The sequence below is a fragment of the Linepithema humile genome, chromosome 6 (genome assembly GCF_040581485.1).
Source record: "Linepithema humile isolate Giens D197 chromosome 6, Lhum_UNIL_v1.0, whole genome shotgun sequence".
NCBI classification, from domain to species: domain Eukaryota; kingdom Metazoa; phylum Arthropoda; class Insecta; order Hymenoptera; family Formicidae; genus Linepithema; species Linepithema humile.
Genome location: NC_090133.1, coordinates 26,830,888 through 26,847,984, shown reverse-complemented (window position 1 = coordinate 26,847,984; position 17,097 = coordinate 26,830,888). Strand labels below are relative to the sequence as shown.

General features: G+C 34.2%; 4 protein-coding genes across 8 annotated transcripts; 1 reads left to right on the top strand and 3 right to left on the bottom strand.

Annotated features, from left to right (window-relative positions):
- Positions 1 to 33: 33 nt before the first annotated feature.
- SCCRO3 (defective in cullin neddylation 1 domain containing SCCRO3) lies at positions 34 to 5,553 on the bottom strand. Its single transcript, XM_012365150.2, has 4 exons — positions 5,075 to 5,553; positions 4,444 to 4,610; positions 3,680 to 3,984; positions 34 to 3,563 (listed from the first exon to the last, which is right to left on the bottom strand). Exons 2-4 carry the CDS (start codon positions 4,526 to 4,528, stop codon positions 2,964 to 2,966), a joined length of 990 nt encoding a protein of 329 aa, XP_012220573.1. The 5' UTR covers positions 4,529 to 4,610; positions 5,075 to 5,553; the 3' UTR covers positions 34 to 2,963.
- A 615-nt stretch (positions 5,554 to 6,168) lies between these two features.
- Positions 6,169 to 9,749, bottom strand: LOC105671341 (uncharacterized). Of its 2 annotated transcripts, none has more exons than XM_012365408.2 (7): positions 9,548 to 9,749; positions 9,191 to 9,354; positions 8,753 to 8,909; positions 8,082 to 8,672; positions 7,671 to 7,961; positions 7,306 to 7,583; positions 6,169 to 7,070 (listed from the first exon to the last, which is right to left on the bottom strand). In XM_012365408.2, exons 1-6 carry the CDS (start codon positions 9,603 to 9,605, stop codon positions 7,318 to 7,320), a joined length of 1,527 nt encoding a protein of 508 aa, XP_012220831.1. In that variant the 5' UTR covers positions 9,606 to 9,749; the 3' UTR covers positions 6,169 to 7,070; positions 7,306 to 7,317. The 2 variants fall into 2 exon arrangements, with proteins under 2 accessions (XP_012220831.1, XP_012220832.1); XM_012365409.2 differs by having other exon boundaries at positions 7,375 to 7,583.
- Positions 9,750 to 9,815: 66 nt separating this feature from the next.
- On the top strand, positions 9,816 to 13,080 carry LOC105671342 (malonyl-CoA decarboxylase, mitochondrial-like). The gene is made up of 11 exons (XM_012365410.2): positions 9,816 to 10,232; positions 10,315 to 10,455; positions 10,648 to 10,788; positions 10,877 to 11,029; positions 11,113 to 11,266; positions 11,364 to 11,503; positions 11,627 to 11,762; positions 11,825 to 12,037; positions 12,124 to 12,229; positions 12,306 to 12,492; positions 12,760 to 13,080. The coding sequence occupies exons 1-10, from the start codon at positions 10,011 to 10,013 to the stop codon at positions 12,424 to 12,426; spliced, it is 1,527 nt and encodes a 508-aa protein (XP_012220833.1). The 5' UTR covers positions 9,816 to 10,010; the 3' UTR covers positions 12,427 to 12,492; positions 12,760 to 13,080.
- On the bottom strand, positions 12,584 to 17,037 carry Rga (Regena). 4 transcript variants are annotated; one of them, XM_012365412.2, is made up of 9 exons: positions 16,417 to 17,037; positions 15,596 to 15,661; positions 15,022 to 15,525; positions 14,653 to 14,900; positions 14,062 to 14,304; positions 13,689 to 13,950; positions 13,264 to 13,371; positions 12,945 to 13,170; positions 12,584 to 12,686 (listed from the first exon to the last, which is right to left on the bottom strand). In XM_012365412.2, exons 3-8 carry the CDS (start codon positions 15,342 to 15,344, stop codon positions 12,951 to 12,953), a joined length of 1,404 nt encoding a protein of 467 aa, XP_012220835.1. In that variant the 5' UTR covers positions 15,345 to 15,525; positions 15,596 to 15,661; positions 16,417 to 17,037; the 3' UTR covers positions 12,584 to 12,686; positions 12,945 to 12,950. The 4 variants fall into 4 exon arrangements, with proteins under 4 accessions (XP_012220835.1, XP_012220834.1, XP_012220836.1 ...); XM_012365411.2 differs by lacking the exon at positions 15,596 to 15,661; XM_012365413.2 differs by lacking the exon at positions 15,596 to 15,661 and having other exon boundaries at positions 16,530 to 17,037.
- Between the last annotated feature and the right edge of the window lie 60 nt (positions 17,038 to 17,097).

The window sequence follows — 17,097 nt, the reverse complement described above, 5'->3', positions numbered from 1 at the left end:
GATTATTTAGTTACTTCGTCTTGGTTATGCGGCTTTGTATAGAATTAAAATCAATTTATTTTTTATGTGAAAGATACAATTTTTTAATTATAAATATCTATTGTATCAGCACTCAGCACTTCTACTTATATTTATCACTTTATTCTTAACATTGGTATCACTTATTTTAGTTTCTTTACTTTTGACAACGATATTTTTTTCTTTTTACCAGGTTCCTAACTTGATTAGGAATTATCACACTGAAAGTCATCCTATGCAATTCTCTTAATACTAACTGTACTTTAACAATTAAATGGAAGCGTTAAAAAATTGTGAGTCACTGCAGCCAGAGTCATACATATAAATTCTACATCCTTAGCATCTGCTTAAATTTGAAGTTTAAGCACTTGCTCGAGTCATTGAAAGCAAGAATACATTAATACATGTGCGTCTACTGAGTAATATATATTCTCTATAATTCAGACAAATTTGAAAGTTTTTAGATAACAGATTATGCCGACAAATAGAAAATTTTTAACCTTATTGTTAGAGTACAAATAAATTAATAAATTTTAGCTACCGTAAAAATTATATACAAGATCCAATAAGAGTATATTAATATAACTTGTTTAAATGATATTAGGAACTTTTTAAATTGTTAAAAAAAAAAATAGCTAAAAGGAAGATTCTAAGATATAAAGTAAATATTCAGCACAATTACATAAATTATTGCCGTATTTAAAATGAGTATTAAACAATACTTGTGATTTCAAAATATCAATCATATCATATACCACGATATATTTTGCGTAAAATCTTTTGCATAAGCATCATTTTAAAATCTATATCGTACTTTCAAGCCTTGGTATCTACATATTGTACCTGTATCAGGTACTGCGGACAAAAGGACGGTGAGAATATTTTCAAGCACGATACTTCTGAAAATATTTTGTAGAACGTCAGCTTTTTTTCACTCAGGCTTACATTGGGGTAAAAAATAATTTGTAATAGGCATGTCGTAGTACAAATATATATCTTCTTGTTCAAGTCATCGATATTTTGGTTTTTTTCCAATAATTTCCTTCAATACTAATTCGATTAAGATCTCTCTGTTGATTCAGAAAGACATGGCACTAGATGCACATATATAGATAACTTGGTACGCTCCTAAAATATAAAAAGGACCTTCATATTCTTAACAATATGCAAGTCATTACCTATCATTGTTGGCTGCATTAATTAGCTAATATCCCTCCTTTTCTCAGCGCTTTATCAAGGCGCTTTCCTATAACGCAGTTAAAGACAAATAAATAGGAACGATTAAAATGAAATTTATACATCTTCCTCTGTTCATAATAATTGTTATAAATGCTAGAGTTGCACATGACCGAAATTTATAGCAAGTACATCGCGTCACATTAAATATGTAAGTTTATGTGTAAGTTTTAGACAAATTAACGCCATATACACATTATTCTAATAAGATATATAATATAGTCAATTAGAGGTAAATTTTAGGATTTTTATATGAGATATTTCGCTTTTTTTAATATTTGTTCACTTTTAACAGTTTTTCAAAAAATGTAAGAAATATTAATGCATTGGAAACTGTATAGACTTAGACACACTGTATCACAAATTTGAATTGTGAGAATTTTTTTTTTTTAACTTTTCCTTATGCAAAATTACATCTTTTGCGTTTCCCTGAACAAACTCCTTTGAACAGAATCTTCTCAGGACATCTAAAGCTTTCATCCCTATCGAGAAATTTTAGTTTAAACGCTACCCACAATTTTTAGCTAGCTAACTCAAATTGCAGCGTAAGCAAAATAAAAAATTTCTGCACAAATTCCTAAAAGTATTAAAAAACGCAAGCACAATTTAAGATAATTCCTTTGTCTTGCAATTCATTGTCTCATCAAATAATTTCTACGCGTTCACATAAAGCTATAAAAATTTACAAAATTTATGACACTTATCTTTCTATTCTTATCAATAATATAAAAAGTTATCACTTTTAATGTTAAACAACATAAAAATTGAACATTTTTTAGCTGCTTTAGATTTCAAATTAAAAAAGAACTAGAAAAGAATGCAGTAATATCGTCGCAACATCAGCGAATTAAAAATTAGTATTGCTACTTATTAGATCAATACTCAATTTATCATCTTTTTCATGTAGCATATACATCCGATGTCCGATCATTATCTGTTAGTAATATCGAGCTCTACTTGTTTCTTAAAGCTGTAATTTTATTCATTGTTGTATCAAAATTTATGGTTTTACATCTTTTTTTTAGATTTCTTCATTGTATATGTTAAGATTAACATATTGTTTATAACTTAAAAATGCGCTGTTTATACATATCACGATTTAATGAAAAAAGCGGTAGTCTTATGCATATTGAAAAATTCTTTTCATAATGTAGCATAAAAACTTATCCGCTGTCGCGTCTCTATAGCTGACCACAATAAATAAGCACCATCACATTAATACAATCACTTATCGTATTCATTATCATAAGCAACTCCATTATTAATTGCAAAACATAACAATGGTTAGACATATTATCATGGTCAGACAAAACGTAAAAATATAAATTCGATAATAAACGCGCATATTTTGTTCATATAAAACATAATAATATGTAATTTGCTGCCAGCACATTAAAATTTGCAATAGAGATTTCTCGTGTATTATATACATATGATGAGATGTAATTAAATAATAATAATACATGAAATCAACTATATTTACATATGATATAAAATACCGAATGTAAACAAAATGATGTAATAACAAATGTAAGATCTTAAAAAAATGTGAAAGGTAATAATAATCAGAAATATCACCTTCTTATCATACCGATGAGAATAAAATGTCGATTATTCCCAGGAAGAACGCAGACGATCCTGTTCAAAGGTCGCATTTAAGACAATAATATCTTTTGCTCCACTGTGTTATTTTCCTTAGAATACGAACATTAAGCTTTGTCGATAGAAGCGTCTTTCATAATGTCATCTTTAGTGATATTTTGGTTCATTTGGTCGTTTTCATATTCCACAAAGTCGTCAAATAAACTTGGCCATGCTTCAGCATCGTCATAAGCGCCGAGATCGTCCCCGATGCTTTCAGCAAAGTTGAGAAACATATTCCAAGTGTCCCTAGGTATCCCCCGGATGTGATGGCATTCAAGGAACTTGAGCCATCTCATTAGGAGTGGAGGTTCGCGTATCGTAAAAACAAGTCTCCAAAGGACGATCGCCATGTCAGCCGGTAAAATTCTTTGACCAGACGTCACGTCGAGGCCAAATCGGAATGTGAATCGATAGAGATCCTTAAACAAATCACTATTGATCGTCAATTCCTGAACGATCTCAGGCAATCGCGCCTGTATACCACGTATACTGTCCACCTTCATGGCCTTTAATCCCGTGACAAATTCATGACGTGTGAATTGGCACATTTGTTCTGCATTCAGCTTCCATGCAAGCACAAGAACTTTAAATTCATCGGGTGATAGTTGTAAATCATCACAGAGTTTTTCTATCCCATCAGCTAATATTACATCTTCATGGGGGTCCTTAAAAGTAAATACATAAAATATTAGCTGTAGCATTTATTGATATATACAATCTATAATAATATACATTTCTTTATAATATTAGAATTTATTTATAATCTAGAGAGATAAATTACCTTATATTGGTCGAAAAGGGTATTTAATTTATTCTCTGACGGTTCCCTTTGCTGCTTAGAGTCGATAGTTGAATTAAGACCCGACGATGTGCCGGATCGTCCTAATGGCTGCAATCGCGCGTAGAATCCTCGTGAGCGCGGATTACTTTGTACACTGGGCATAGATCCGCAATTGTCTGAGCCTACATTATTAAATGTAGATAGTGTACTTATAGACTTTCTGTTCCCATTCACGTGAGTTTCAGGCACAAAAGGACCAGGTTGTTGGCAAGAATTTGGGAACAAACCTCTGAGTTCCATTGTTTCTATAAAATGTGATAAAATTATGAAGCAATGAAAGAAAAATATTTCAATATACCTAAGTAATCTATTACATTTTGCAATTTTTACTGATGCAGAATATAATTATATAAAAAATAAAAACTAATACTTCTATATATATTGTTTCAAACAAAGAACAGCTTTTATATAGGTTTACAACATATAAAACTCATGCATGACATAAGATATGTTGTAATAAAAGTTGAAAAATTTTAAACAGTAGAATCGACACTTATTTTTTATTGTTCATACACGTTGGCTCTGAAATACCATTAAAGATGAGTCATGATATTATAAGGTATGTAATAATATCACAACACTAACTTCTAGCTGTATTCTTAAAGTCAACAAATGACAAGATAATAAATATAATTATTTTCTCTGATATATTTTAAGGTAGATGGTAGAATTAATTGGCTTGATACAAGTGACATTGTACGTACCGTCTTTATGCTCCAATGCAACTGATTGATCAATGTCGGTTGATGGTGGAAGTGGCACCTTAAAGCACGAAAAACAGTTTCCCATTGATGCTGACCGTACTTGACATCAAAGACGATTATCCCATGCATCAGTAATTCAGTCTTATATTGGCAGTCTTGATGGAAAGCTAAAGAATAAAATGTACATTACATTATTGTTATTTCTATCACTCACAGTTCATAAAAAAAAAAATATTCATATATTTCAGCTTCATCATGCAATTAAAGAATAACAGAGATAAGAACTCGCTTCTATATACACACTTAAGTAACATATCATCACTAACGCAAAGTATCATTTCAACGCCGAAAATGGAGTGTGTATAACACACGTGAATCACGAAAATTGAACGATACATTCCGACGGATTGCGTGAGACCAGTTTTGTGATTAGGAATTGCTTTTCGGTTGGCTAACGTGTAATCTTTGAGAAATTCCGAATGTTTCTACGTGTGACGAAACTGTCAACACAAGATCGTGCAGTGACGTTCGACGTAGAGAAGGCGAGCATAGTCGAAGAGATGGGACTGAGTCTAGCGTGAAATCACAAATGGAAAGAAAAGCGATATTAAAAACGGCCTGATGACAATACCTTGTTGTTAAGGCGATTTCTCGGTCAATCCGAATGTCGATAATAGTTTCAACCAAGTCCTGCCGTGAGACGATGTCTCGCCTCGGCCACATTCATTAATTCGCCAACAGCAGGGAAGAGAGAAATACTCCAAGATGTGGCGTGCATACGTGCGTGCATGCGTTTTCCGCAAAATCGCCTAAATCAACAGGAGGACGCCGTGCTACTCCCAATGTCGCCGGACATTTTTCCTACGCGAAGACAAGTCCCCGGCAGTAGGATTCGGCCTAGTAACTGAGTCTGCATCATTCGCGACGATGCTGTTACCTCACGCGACCATGCGACATCGGCGATGACGGCGGTGATCTCATTCCAAACATACAATATTCATTCGTGATTGCAATCAACACAACTGGCACAACACATTCACTACTAAGCGATCATTCCGTGAAAACACCACGATGAAGACGTTCCTCGTGCCTCAGTGCATCCGCTAGAAAAATGTTCCTTGATCGTAAACAAATTTCTGCAGCTAGAGTTATTTGTTTTTCTATGTTGCACGCACTGAGCTGTATATTCACTAAACTATACATATACATGTGGCGCCCTCTCGGCTTGCGATAAGCAAGCCTTTAATGTTTAGTTTTGATATTGGAGTATTGCCACGAATTTTCGCATCGGATTTGATGGAAGAAAACTGCATAAACGCAATGAGAATTTTCTACTGCAATGTTGGACGGTTTTTCCAATAGAAAAATGTGTTTTCTAGAAACTTTTGCCAATGTTATTTTTATCCCTAGAAGACAAATTTTCTTATTGGATATTGAATATTACACGATAGTGTATTTCATATCACAGAGTTGCATCAATTAGGGATATTTAAAGCATAAGCATTCCATTAAATTTTACTATTTTGACTATATTTGAATTCAAAATTACATTCATATTAATTTATTCATTATACAAGTTATTACACTTTTCTCTTTTTTTAATCTTATGTTTAATTTTTTACATAATAAAATCTTCTATAAGAGAAAAGATATATATTATCGATATATTCATTATGGAAATTATATAATGACCACTTAAATGACAATAATGCAGAACGCAAGATATATATCTGTTAATATCTTTTTTTTTCCTTTATTAAAGATATTTGGCAAATACTTTTATTTAAAGAATTAGATTCATCTAACCTAGTGTCGCAGCATTACAGATGTTTCCCTCATAATTGCACTCATTTTTAAATAAATGTAGTCTAAAATAACCATTCTTATGTTGAAATCTTTAGAAAAATTCCTGATTAGCAAATTATAAATTCAACACAAATATGGCACACAAATATGGCACAAAAATTCTTTGAGATGTAATTTGATGCTGCCCTTCTCGTTAAAGCCTCTTCATATTATTTTTAATTTCTACGCATATGTGCATATATATAAGTTAATAAAATATATAATTTATATTATAATTTATTCGTCGTGTCACACCGCATCCCATTTAGTGTGAAATATATATGATCGCTAACAATCAACAATTCAAAATAGTAAGCGCATAATAAACCATAAAAAGCACTATAAATCGATACCTTTCGTTGCGACCTTAAAAAAATATCAAATTCTCCCGTAATATTGTGTTAAGAACGATCTAACACTCTGTTGCGTACTAGATTCACAGCCTATATATACATCATAATTTTCTTCTCGCTATGTACAATTTCGATCCCATCGTTCACAAGTTTAGAACGATTACGCAGCTCTGCCCTTTTTCTTTTTACAACCGATATCAACCTTCAAGCGAAACTGCTTAGTGTCTATTGTCACAGCGACAAAATCAACAAGTATTTTCACTACCAATACTGTTGAATTTGCTGACGGATATTCTTGCCTGACATTGCTTGTGTTTCTGTTCATTCCTTGCAGAAACTTTCTTTTATAATTTAGTGTCACCTTTTGGAAAGTTGCTTCTTATTCATGCATCACTGGAGTGTTTGTGGGTTGCTAAGTGGTTTATATCCCTGCAATGTAATATTATTTATATATATTAGTGATAAGCGTAAAATTTTTTTTTGTACAGATGATAAAAGATATATTAGGTATTCAAAGAATTTTTATAGTTCTTTCAAATTTATGCATAATTAACAATAAGTAAATCAAGACAAAACTTAACAAGAAATAATTAAAAAATAAATCAGAAAAAAGCAAACTATGCATTTGAAAATAATAGAAAAATTGAGTGGCAATAAACCATACAGCTTGCATTTTTCAGTGATTCATGCTGCCATAATAGGGTACAATTAACCGCTTGCCGCCTGATCTTACAGTGTTATTAAATGAGTCGCGCAAACGTTCCGTGAACGTTTTGTACTCCATCTCTGGGTTACTTTGCCCAAAGTCGAAATCCGCGACCTCTACCGTGAATCTCGCTCTACTCTGAATGTAATAAGCCACACCAAACACTATCAGCACCACAGCTACGAGTGAGCAAGAAACTGGAACTACGATAACTGATAACTGTGGTTTTGTTGTAACTGCAAAAAATATTAAAATCGCCGACATTATTGTAATTACATCAATAATTAAAGATAAGAGAACGGATATCATCTACAAAAACTTACCTTTGTAAATATTTATTGTAACTGGATAAATCTGCTTACTGACGTTGTTATTTAATATTATTAATATTGTATAAACACTTGGTTCGAGAAAATAATGAAGAATGGGAAAACTGCAGGAGTGCAAATGATCCACACTATCGCATGTCTCGTTTCCCGTTACATTATATTTTCCACTGTGAAATCGAAGACACTTCAAAAAGGGACCTGATCCTTTGCAAGTCACATTCAGAGACAACATATCCCATGGTTGGATCCAATTTGTGCCTTCTATTGAGATGTTTGATATAGGAGCTGAAAATGTTGAACACAAGATTATGAATATTACAATTAACAAGTAAATTCGTTTACAAACAATTCCTCCATGATATATAATAATTATAATAATAAAATATTATTCGTATATTAACTCACCACGAACGTAAATCTTGTTATAAAAGTATCCATATGTTTTGTTAGGATCTGGAGGAATAATAGACGTATTTGAACAAATAAAAGGCAAAGATATATTGGCAGCATCTATGCTTGCATTACTCGGAGCAGCTGTCGTGAAATTTATTGGTGACTTTGCACTTGTGACAGTTGTTGGTAATGTAGTTGCTATTATATTAGTTCCATTTGGAGTTGTAACATGAGTCCCATTTGGATTTGTTGTAGAAGTAATCGGTGTGACTGTTGTCACATTAGCAGGAGACACGGTCGTAGTTGTAAGTGGCAAAACAGTGGTAGTCGTTGGCGGATTGTAAGAAGCAATCACTAAGGCTCCTATCTCGTGCGTCATATTAGGACTCGTAAAATTGTAAGCAAAGGTGAAATCGTTTGTTTGACCATAATATTTGCAGTCGATAAACCAATACGTTGATATCGCTGTTGCCTTCTTCATTATAAAGTTGTAATCACTTTTACGCATGTCTATCATTAGTTTTGTCTCACTTACATTAGAGATATAATCTCCATCTATAGTTTTATTGGCTTGCTGCATGGTTATGTTACCACTTAGATATTCTGGAATTAAAACAGATAATACAGATAAAATATGATATATGAAGACAAAGATTGTAAGATTAATTGTTGGCAAAGTTTACCAGAGATTTCAAATACTGTATGTGCACTTGTATCAAACATCCAAATAAATATAGCATTGTATTCGACTTTTATCTCTACATTGTAGCTTCCAGGAATGTTGTTTTCCCGTGGATAACTAATGCTCCAAAATGTTGTTGTATTTGATGTTTTTGCAGTCTAAAAAATAACAGATAAAATTAAGAGTCCATAAAATTAATAGTACATAAAATTAATAATCTATGATAACAAGAAAGAAAAGTATGACTACAACTGATATCAAGTGCATATAAAAATTCATTGATTTAATTCATAAATATACAAATATTAATACTGCTATAAAATTTAAAATTATTCTAAGATAAATATCAAAGAATATATAAAACATTTTATGTGATTGAAAGTTTTGAATAATCTGTTAATATATTAAACTAACAAATAATATATTATTAATTACAAACCTGATATTCATGATTCATCAATGAATTATCCTTCCACGTGTATCTGTAATAATTCCCATTCGGCCGTTTGCCGTCTTCTGTGTATAAATCCGCTCTAAAAGTAATTGTGCCACCCAACACAACTGATCCATCATGTGTCAGTTTGACATAATCCTTGGCAATAACTGCAAAATAATTAAAATTTATAACGCCACGTGTTGCTTATTATCAAAATTAACGTCAACGATAAACGAACATCGTGGGCGTAGACGATGACGCATAAATACGAGAAAATAGCGGCGTAATAATGACAATGCAGCATGACAGAACAGGAAATTTCTGCAAGCTACGCAATTATGTGTGTGTGTGTGTTATCACCTTGTAAGAAACACCAAACACCCCAAACGAGGTGGCAGTAGAAACGCGTTGTTTGCATTCTGCACGTTATTCGAATGCGTCACATTCGCGACTTCTTTCGGATTCTTTGACATTCATTCAAAACACCGACAACAATCTCTGACAGTTCCCCACTGATCCTCACTGTTCCCCACTAAATCGCCATTTTGTGCTAAACACGTTCACCAACTTTACAAATAGTAAAAGTCAGTAATACCAACAGAATATATCGTACAATCGGTAATGTCAACGTTCTGCAATTGCTTTAATTGCAATATTATCTAAAGTAGATAATCGGCGTAAAAAAACTATGTTTTTATCTGCACAGTGTCATAAACATGCGGCAAACATCTGATAACAGCTGATACGTGACACCTGTTGAAAATAAACTTGAAGTACCTGTTTTTAGAATTTAATTCATTTTGTAACATCGATATATTTGTTCATGATGTTTGGAAAGCTTTTCTCCGAACTTCTGCCAGTTATTCGACGTTGCAGATTCAGGACTGAATTAAATTCCGTCGATGCATTGAAGTGGAGTATTAAACGTGAATATGGAAAGTCATCCACTTTGTATGCCGAAACGAACAGTGCGTTGCCTGTGGACGAGGAACTGCAAGAAATTTTTCAATTTAGAGACACCAAGATTAGCAACTGGATCATAGAGGTTTTTGTACTACAAATTGTATTCTTTTACGCTGTAAAGTACAATTTTTTTCTGTTAAATCTATATCGAGAAATATTTGCAGAACAAGACACATGCGTTATGTGTCAGATATACTGAAAGTAACAAGGAGGATCGCCAGCGAATTTTGCGCATACTGGCTTCACAATATGCTGTGCAACATAACAATATATGCCAAGTAGCAAAGAAGTTAGTCTGTACTGAGGTATACTATTTTATGTGAGTTATAAGCAATATTTTGATGAGCTTATACTCACAAGATACATTAGATCTTATTCAACAGTATCAATATTCAGTATATTTCACATGTCAAATGTATTTTTTTCACTATCACATTTTAAAAGATCATAATCATGCAACATTCCATGGGAAACATGTTAATTTAATTTTATTACAGCCTGAAAATGAAAGGCAAATGATCAATCATGAAAGAACCCTGAAAAATGTTCTTACACCTGCATATCAGTGGCTATTTGTCATTATGGGAAGATTGCAGTATGGTGTGAAATTTTTGGTTGATTTAAGAACGGATGTTCTTGTAAGTCAAGTGAATCTTTACATAGTTTGCTTGTAGATGACATTTTTACAATATTGGGTTGATTATTTTTATTGAGATATTTTACTAGGAACTAATGTCAGAAGTGAAAGATTCTGATGAAAGCATAGTGATACAGCAGCTAAATCACACCTTGCAAGATTTGTTTTTACTCTGGTTTTCAGTAGGTTTTTTACACATGGAACGTATAACTTGGGAAAGTGCGTGTGACATATTGCAAAAGGTAGTTATACTTTATAAATATGCAAGGCAATCTACGATAAGATAATCCAATTTTATTTATATTTATTCTCTGTGAATCCAAAGGTCTCTGATTACGAAGCCATACATCCTATGAGAAATTGGTTGGATTTGAAACGCAGAGTCGGGCCGTATAGAAGATGTTATATATTCACACATCCATCCATGCCAAGAGAGCCTCTTGTTGTGTTGCATACAGCATTATGCGACATTATACCAGGTAATGCGGAGAAAATTGTTTCCGAATTTCTAGTACATTAATTTTGTTTCGTAAAAGGATTATCTCAGCTGATAATGTTTTTTAATATCTTCGATAGATAGTGTGAAAGGAATTGAGGAAGCTGAAACTAGAATCCTAGGAAGTGCAAAAAAACATTTGACATTCTTAGAAGAAGACAAATCGAAGATAAAAGCAGCAATATTTTATTCTATAGCATCTACGCAAAAAGGATTGCAGGTACGAATTGTGGTTGGTTTGCGAAAAAATTTTAGTCAGAGTGTCAGATATTAATGTAAGCCGTGTAACTCTGTACTGCAGCTAGAAAATTGTGTATGGATATAAAGAAATATTTTTGTACAGGGCATTGAGCTCGGTAATTACCTTATAAAAGAAGTGGTCAATGAGATCAGAACTGAATTTCCAGCTGTGCAACAATTGTCTAGCTTATCACCGATACCAAACTTTAAGAGTTGGTTGCTGGATAAACTGAAACAAGGTAATTGCTGGTTATTGGAAAAAAAAAAAAAAAATAAATAAAGACATATATTAATCCCACAGATGTGGCATTTATATTCACCGCGCAAGAACATGCGATTATGAAAGATATTCTAAAAACAGAAGAGATAGTATCAGTCCTGAAAAAAGTTCTCAGTACTTCATTATGGACAGGAGATAAGCAGTTGTCAGAATTTTTGAAAGATCCATTACTCCGAGCATGTGCTTGGTACTTGTACAAAGAGAAAAGACGCGGTTATGCTTTGAACAATGTCGGTATGTTCTTTATAATTCAATGCACAAGAATTATATATTCAAATAAATATATAATTTTTTTTCTCAACAATTTATGTGCTCCGCAGCTAATTTCCATTTACGCAATGGAGCTATGATGTGGCGAATAAACTGGATGGCTGATCCTTCACCGCGTGGAGTAGCGAATAGTTGCGGTATAATGGTCAATTATAGGTATGCACTTGAAGATTCACTCCAATTCGTAAAGTACATTTTAAGTATTACATGCATATCTAAATCTTTTCCATAGGTATTTCCTAGATGAATGCGAAAAAAATAGTCGAAATTACATTGAAAATTTTCTTATAAATACTTCGGAAAATGTAATTAATCTTACCACGAGAGCGGAAAAATTAAGAACTGCATTGTAAACATGTGACAGAATTGTGAGAAAAAATTACAACACAAATCGTGACTACGAGCAAACGAATATCTTGGTAAGATAATAACAATGACTACGATAATGAATTATGATTGATAGCAAGGTGAAGGTGCCTAATTTATTCATAAAAAAATTCTCTTTATTACTCTTCAAATTTTATGTTTTTATTAAAGATTATTAAATTTGTTCATTTATACAATAGCTGATTCGTTTCCAGCTTAAAGACAGCACAATGGTCTGCAGACAAGTCTATAACAGATAATATAAAAAATTCCAATTATAATTTAAATATTATATCTAATGTTTCTTTATTTTCTTACAGTAATCACAGAAGAAGAGTATGGAGAAACAATTGGAAAGTGCAATCATGTTAAAACAATTTTGAAAACATGGAATTACTTAGAATTTCTTTTCCACATATTTCTACCAATGCTGACGCGAATATACTTTCCAAATTTTTATATAAAAAAAAAGGAAGAAACAGAAAAAAGGAAGATGAGTACACACCTGTAGTCAAGGCTGAGTTTGGTGAAAGTTCGCGGGAAGATGAGGTCTACTTTCTAGTTTTGTGTAATCCAAATGGAATTCCTTAGCTACCTTTCTCCAGTTTTGCGCATCAAAATAATAATAAGTACCACGTTCATATGTCGATGTCTTTTCTACAATTCCCAAACCTGGCGCCTGCGTTATCCAAACCTTTTCCTCCATATGATATCGCCATTCTCTGCTGTACCTTTACACACACGTACATAGAATTGCATGAGTCTCGCGCGTAATATTACGGTAATATTTTTCGAAGATGAAAGTCAATTCTATTTGTACTTACAATTCCGCCGCCGCAGCTAATTGCAATACATCCCCAACATTTGTATAAAACATATAAAATAGTAGATCGTCTTTATATCGATTTAATTTAACTGGTGCTAACTTATCCCTGAAACAAATATAAAAAATTTAATTTTAGTGCTAATTGTTTAACATAAATGCTGTATAATTATTAATGAATAATAATTAATACAATTGTTTTATATCCATCTATGATATATCACACAGCGATACAATGATTCTATTTACTTCAATGCAAAGTCAATGATTACACTTTACTTTTTTTTAAGCTCGATATTGTTCGGAGGTTTACATTTCAAATATTTGATGTGCATGCAGTTTGCAGATCTTTGTATAATGTGCGGTGTATATAATATTGCAATGCAGCCTTAAATGATGTGCGTGACAATAAGACAAAATCAGTACCTGATAGCAGCATTTATAAGATACTCCGGTGGTACATGAAAATCGATATCCTGCGGTCGACAGGGTGTTTCTGCCCAGGGGCCACCAAAATTCTGATAAAGATTTTCCGGCGAATTCAAATTCAGTCCTAACGCAGTAAGATCTTGGCCTAATGCCAGTGACACTAAATTCGGATCCGTTTCCGCTGCTCTAATAAACGTCAAAAGCCCAACCATGCCAAATTGATCTTTCACCATACTTGCAGGTATGTTCGTCACCTTGCCTGTAAATGATAATTACAAAATTAAACATTAACAAAAATTTATTTAACCGCGCGTGTAATCGCGTATCTTCCGTTGGAGACGATACGCTCGCATTAAACATCTCCGTTTACCATCGGGCGATGTTTGGATGCCTCTTTTAGAAGACTGAGATTTTTCAGATCCAGGAGCTCTGTTGGCTTGCAACACATCCTGTCCGATCTCCGGACCTAATCCTACAGGTATATTCTTATCACCAGACACACTGCCACCGGGCGATGGACCTTCTCGGTTTTGCGTACCCGGTAATGCAGGAAAGTCCTCCGAGCTCATAGTAAATTCGCTCGACTCGGATGTTGGTTGCTTCACCATTCCAACTGTAACACGTGCGAACAAAAATTACGTTAGCAAAATAATCTGCTTTTATCTAATGCCAACATTCGAAAGTTTCGTAATGCATATATGTACAAGCCGCGTCTGAATACGCTATCCAAAGATTTCAATAATTCCACATCAAGTTATATTATTAGAGATTAATAATATGACTCTCGCTCTTCTCTCTATAAACTTACAAATGTAATAAATTATTATGAAACTATAATATAAAGCTTTTTACTCGAAAAAAATAAAGTAATATTCAAGTCGATATATGTTATGCATGCAAACAATCGTTTACGTAAATGATAAAATATTTGTTCTTGCATTTATATCTTCTTGATACTAACCATAAGGCTGTTTCCCAGGCATGGGACTAGGTTGCGGCATAGAATCACCTTGACCTCTATTTGTTAGGGAGGGAAACTCCGAGAGATCTAACAGAGGAGGAGTACTCGTATCTCCTCCACCTCCACTCCCAAAAACAGAGTGGAAATTGTTAACCGCACCTTGAGATCCGTAATTACGACTTGGAGGTATTCCGAAACTGCCCATACTACCCATTGGATTTGAAGCTCTGCAATACAGATGGAGATGACTGCAGAGAAGAGCAATGGGCCTTATGTTACTATCTACGCTACAGTCTCGCTTTCTCAAAGTGGCGCGACAAATAAATCTAGTTATGAATTAATCTTATTAGGAAAAAAAGAAAAACTCACCCAAGAGCAGGCATCGTACGTCTGTCAGTAAAAGCTCTCTGCCCAAACAGTCCTCTACTGCCCATAGGAGAGAGTTGCTGCTGTTGCTGGTGACTATTCTGTCCGCCGCCAGAGCCCGACGCTCCGGGATAAACGTTAGTAGCAACTATCGCTGTATTCGCTGTACTCGAGGTGCTTGCAGACGAGCCTGAGAACATGCCCGAGGTGGGCGTGACATGACCCGCAAGGGTCGACGTGTTCAAAGCACCTCCGCCGCCAGCTGCGCGTGAAGTGAGACTTGCGTTCGCAATACTGCGTGGTTGTTCAAAGTTCAAATTGGCCATAGCCCGATGGCACTACTATTAGAAAAATGTTTTTGCCCAGAAACAGGCACACCACAAAGCACTCTTGTTCCGCAAGCTTGTTTAGCACATTCACTTATCTTTTTTCTAGTACAACACTCGTAAACTCTTCAATTTCATGGAATCGCCAATGATCCATGACAAATATATGACTATTTGTAATCTGTAACACAAAAAAATCTTGATTAGTTTCCTATTGATAATCAAGTCTCATTTGAATGCATGCTATTTACCTCTTTTTTTATCACAGAACTTTGATAATAGTTACATTAAAATGCAGTACAGAGATGCAAACAAATCTAATAACAAATAAATAATTAACTTAGATGAAACAACTACACAATCTAATGTATAAAAAAACATGCCATTTATAAACATAAAAAAATTTGCTACATCTAATAGAATCAAAAATGCCTATAGTAAGGATTGTGAGTTTCCTATATAACAATCATTGAAATTAGCATGTGTGGATGTGTATAAACATCTATTAAATTCATTTAATCAATGTTAATTCTACTATAAGCAGATTTTTATAGTTTTAATATAGTTATAATAACTATAGCACATGTTTTTATGTTACTTATATCACATGAAAATCTGTATTTTAATACATATACACTGAATTCGAAAATAAAAAATTTATGTTAACCTAAAATTTGAATACACAAATCTAATGTAATCTGCTTATATGCACACGCACATGCACACACACATGCAACACATCGGAAACAATTTGATGTAAAACCCACAGATTTTACATCAAATACACGTATGGTCTCACTAACACCAATTCTACCTTGCAGAGGCATAAGTATACAATAATGATACTTTGTTTTTTCGCACATTTCTCTCAAAAACTGTGAGAGACATCTAAAGTTTATTCACGAATACAAATGCAAGTCGCCACGCGTGCCAGTAAACACGAGTAGCGCGGGCCGAACATCGATATTGACACTATCGAGACGGGTTGACAAGCACAAAGGGGCAAAAGGTTATAAAGTGCGTAAGACGTCAAAATAACGTGAAGAAAGAGTGCGGCGCACCGCGTTACTACCTGGGACAAGCGCCACCAGCTGTGCGTATCACGATGCGACGAGTCCCATCGTGCTCACGACGATAAACAAAGTGGACGAATGTTTAAAAAAAAAACAAAGGAAAAGCACACACGCGAAAACGCTGTCGATGTTGACTCTCGATCGGTGGTTCGGCTGGTGGTGTTGGTGGACCTCGGCGAGGGGGTCGCGCGATTCCGTATGAAGCGGCTGTAAACTGTCACTCTTCTCTCGTGCGCGTTAAACTGCGAGCTCGTACGTAGACGTCGGGGCGCGCAGCGATCAGGATTCCATACACATCACAATGCCCTTCAGTAACAGGACCCACTGTTTTGTCACTCGCAGTTACGAGAACTTAAACAACACTGAAGGCACGAACGTCTGCCATATTAACAATTTCTACGTCGGTGCTCAAACAGGCAAGCTGAAGTGCGTGTCGAGTCGCTCGGCGGTTCTCGAACACGGTTAATATTGTGCGTAAATAATCCACTGTTGATATTTTCGTTTCGATCGTTCTCCTACGTAGCAAAAATATCGTTTACGTTCGTCACCTCGGCGAAAACGGCAACAGTTTCGAATTTGACTAAGGATGCGCGATTTCTCACCACGAGTCTAGGGTGATTTCTAGGAATTGTTACTTTTCCCAAACACGCGTGAGCACTGCGAATTGAACTCGGTCACGA

What these genes read in the sequence shown, in the direction of transcription:
- LOC105671342 (XM_012365410.2), top strand. Translation starts at nt 10,011, where the DNA reads ATGATGTTTGGAAAGCTTTTCTCCGAACTTCTGCCAGTTATTCGACGT. An exon ending in TTAGCAACTGGATCATAGAG is followed by an intron (nt 10,233 to 10,314) that starts GTTTTTGTACTA and finishes AAATATTTGCAG; the next exon opens with AACAAGACACATGCGTTATG. An exon ending in ATTTAAGAACGGATGTTCTT is followed by an intron (nt 10,789 to 10,876) that starts GTAAGTCAAGTG and finishes ATATTTTACTAG; the next exon opens with GAACTAATGTCAGAAGTGAA.
- Rga (XM_012365412.2), bottom strand. Translation starts at nt 15,344, where the DNA reads ATGGCCAATTTGAACTTTGAACAACCACGCAGTATTGCGAACGCAAGT. An exon ending in CGTACGATGCCTGCTCTTGG is followed by an intron (nt 14,901 to 15,021) that starts GTGAGTTTTTCT and finishes TCTTCTCTGCAG; the next exon opens with TCATCTCCATCTGTATTGCA. An exon ending in CATCCAAACATCGCCCGATG is followed by an intron (nt 13,951 to 14,061) that starts GTAAACGGAGAT and finishes TATCATTTACAG; the next exon opens with GCAAGGTGACGAACATACCT.
- SCCRO3 (XM_012365150.2), bottom strand. Translation starts at nt 4,528, where the DNA reads ATGGGAAACTGTTTTTCGTGCTTTAAGGTGCCACTTCCACCATCAACC. An exon ending in TGCATTGGAGCATAAAGACG is followed by an intron (nt 3,985 to 4,443) that starts GTACGTACAATG and finishes CACATTTTATAG; the next exon opens with AAACAATGGAACTCAGAGGT. An exon ending in CCCTTTTCGACCAATATAAG is followed by an intron (nt 3,564 to 3,679) that starts GTAATTTATCTC and finishes TTTACTTTTAAG; the next exon opens with GACCCCCATGAAGATGTAAT.
- LOC105671341 (XM_012365408.2), bottom strand. Translation starts at nt 9,605, where the DNA reads ATGCAAACAACGCGTTTCTACTGCCACCTCGTTTGGGGTGTTTGGTGT. An exon ending in TAACAAGATTTACGTTCGTG is followed by an intron (nt 7,962 to 8,081) that starts GTGAGTTAATAT and finishes CAACATTTTCAG; the next exon opens with CTCCTATATCAAACATCTCA. An exon ending in TACAATAAATATTTACAAAG is followed by an intron (nt 7,584 to 7,670) that starts GTAAGTTTTTGT and finishes TATTTTTTGCAG; the next exon opens with TTACAACAAAACCACAGTTA.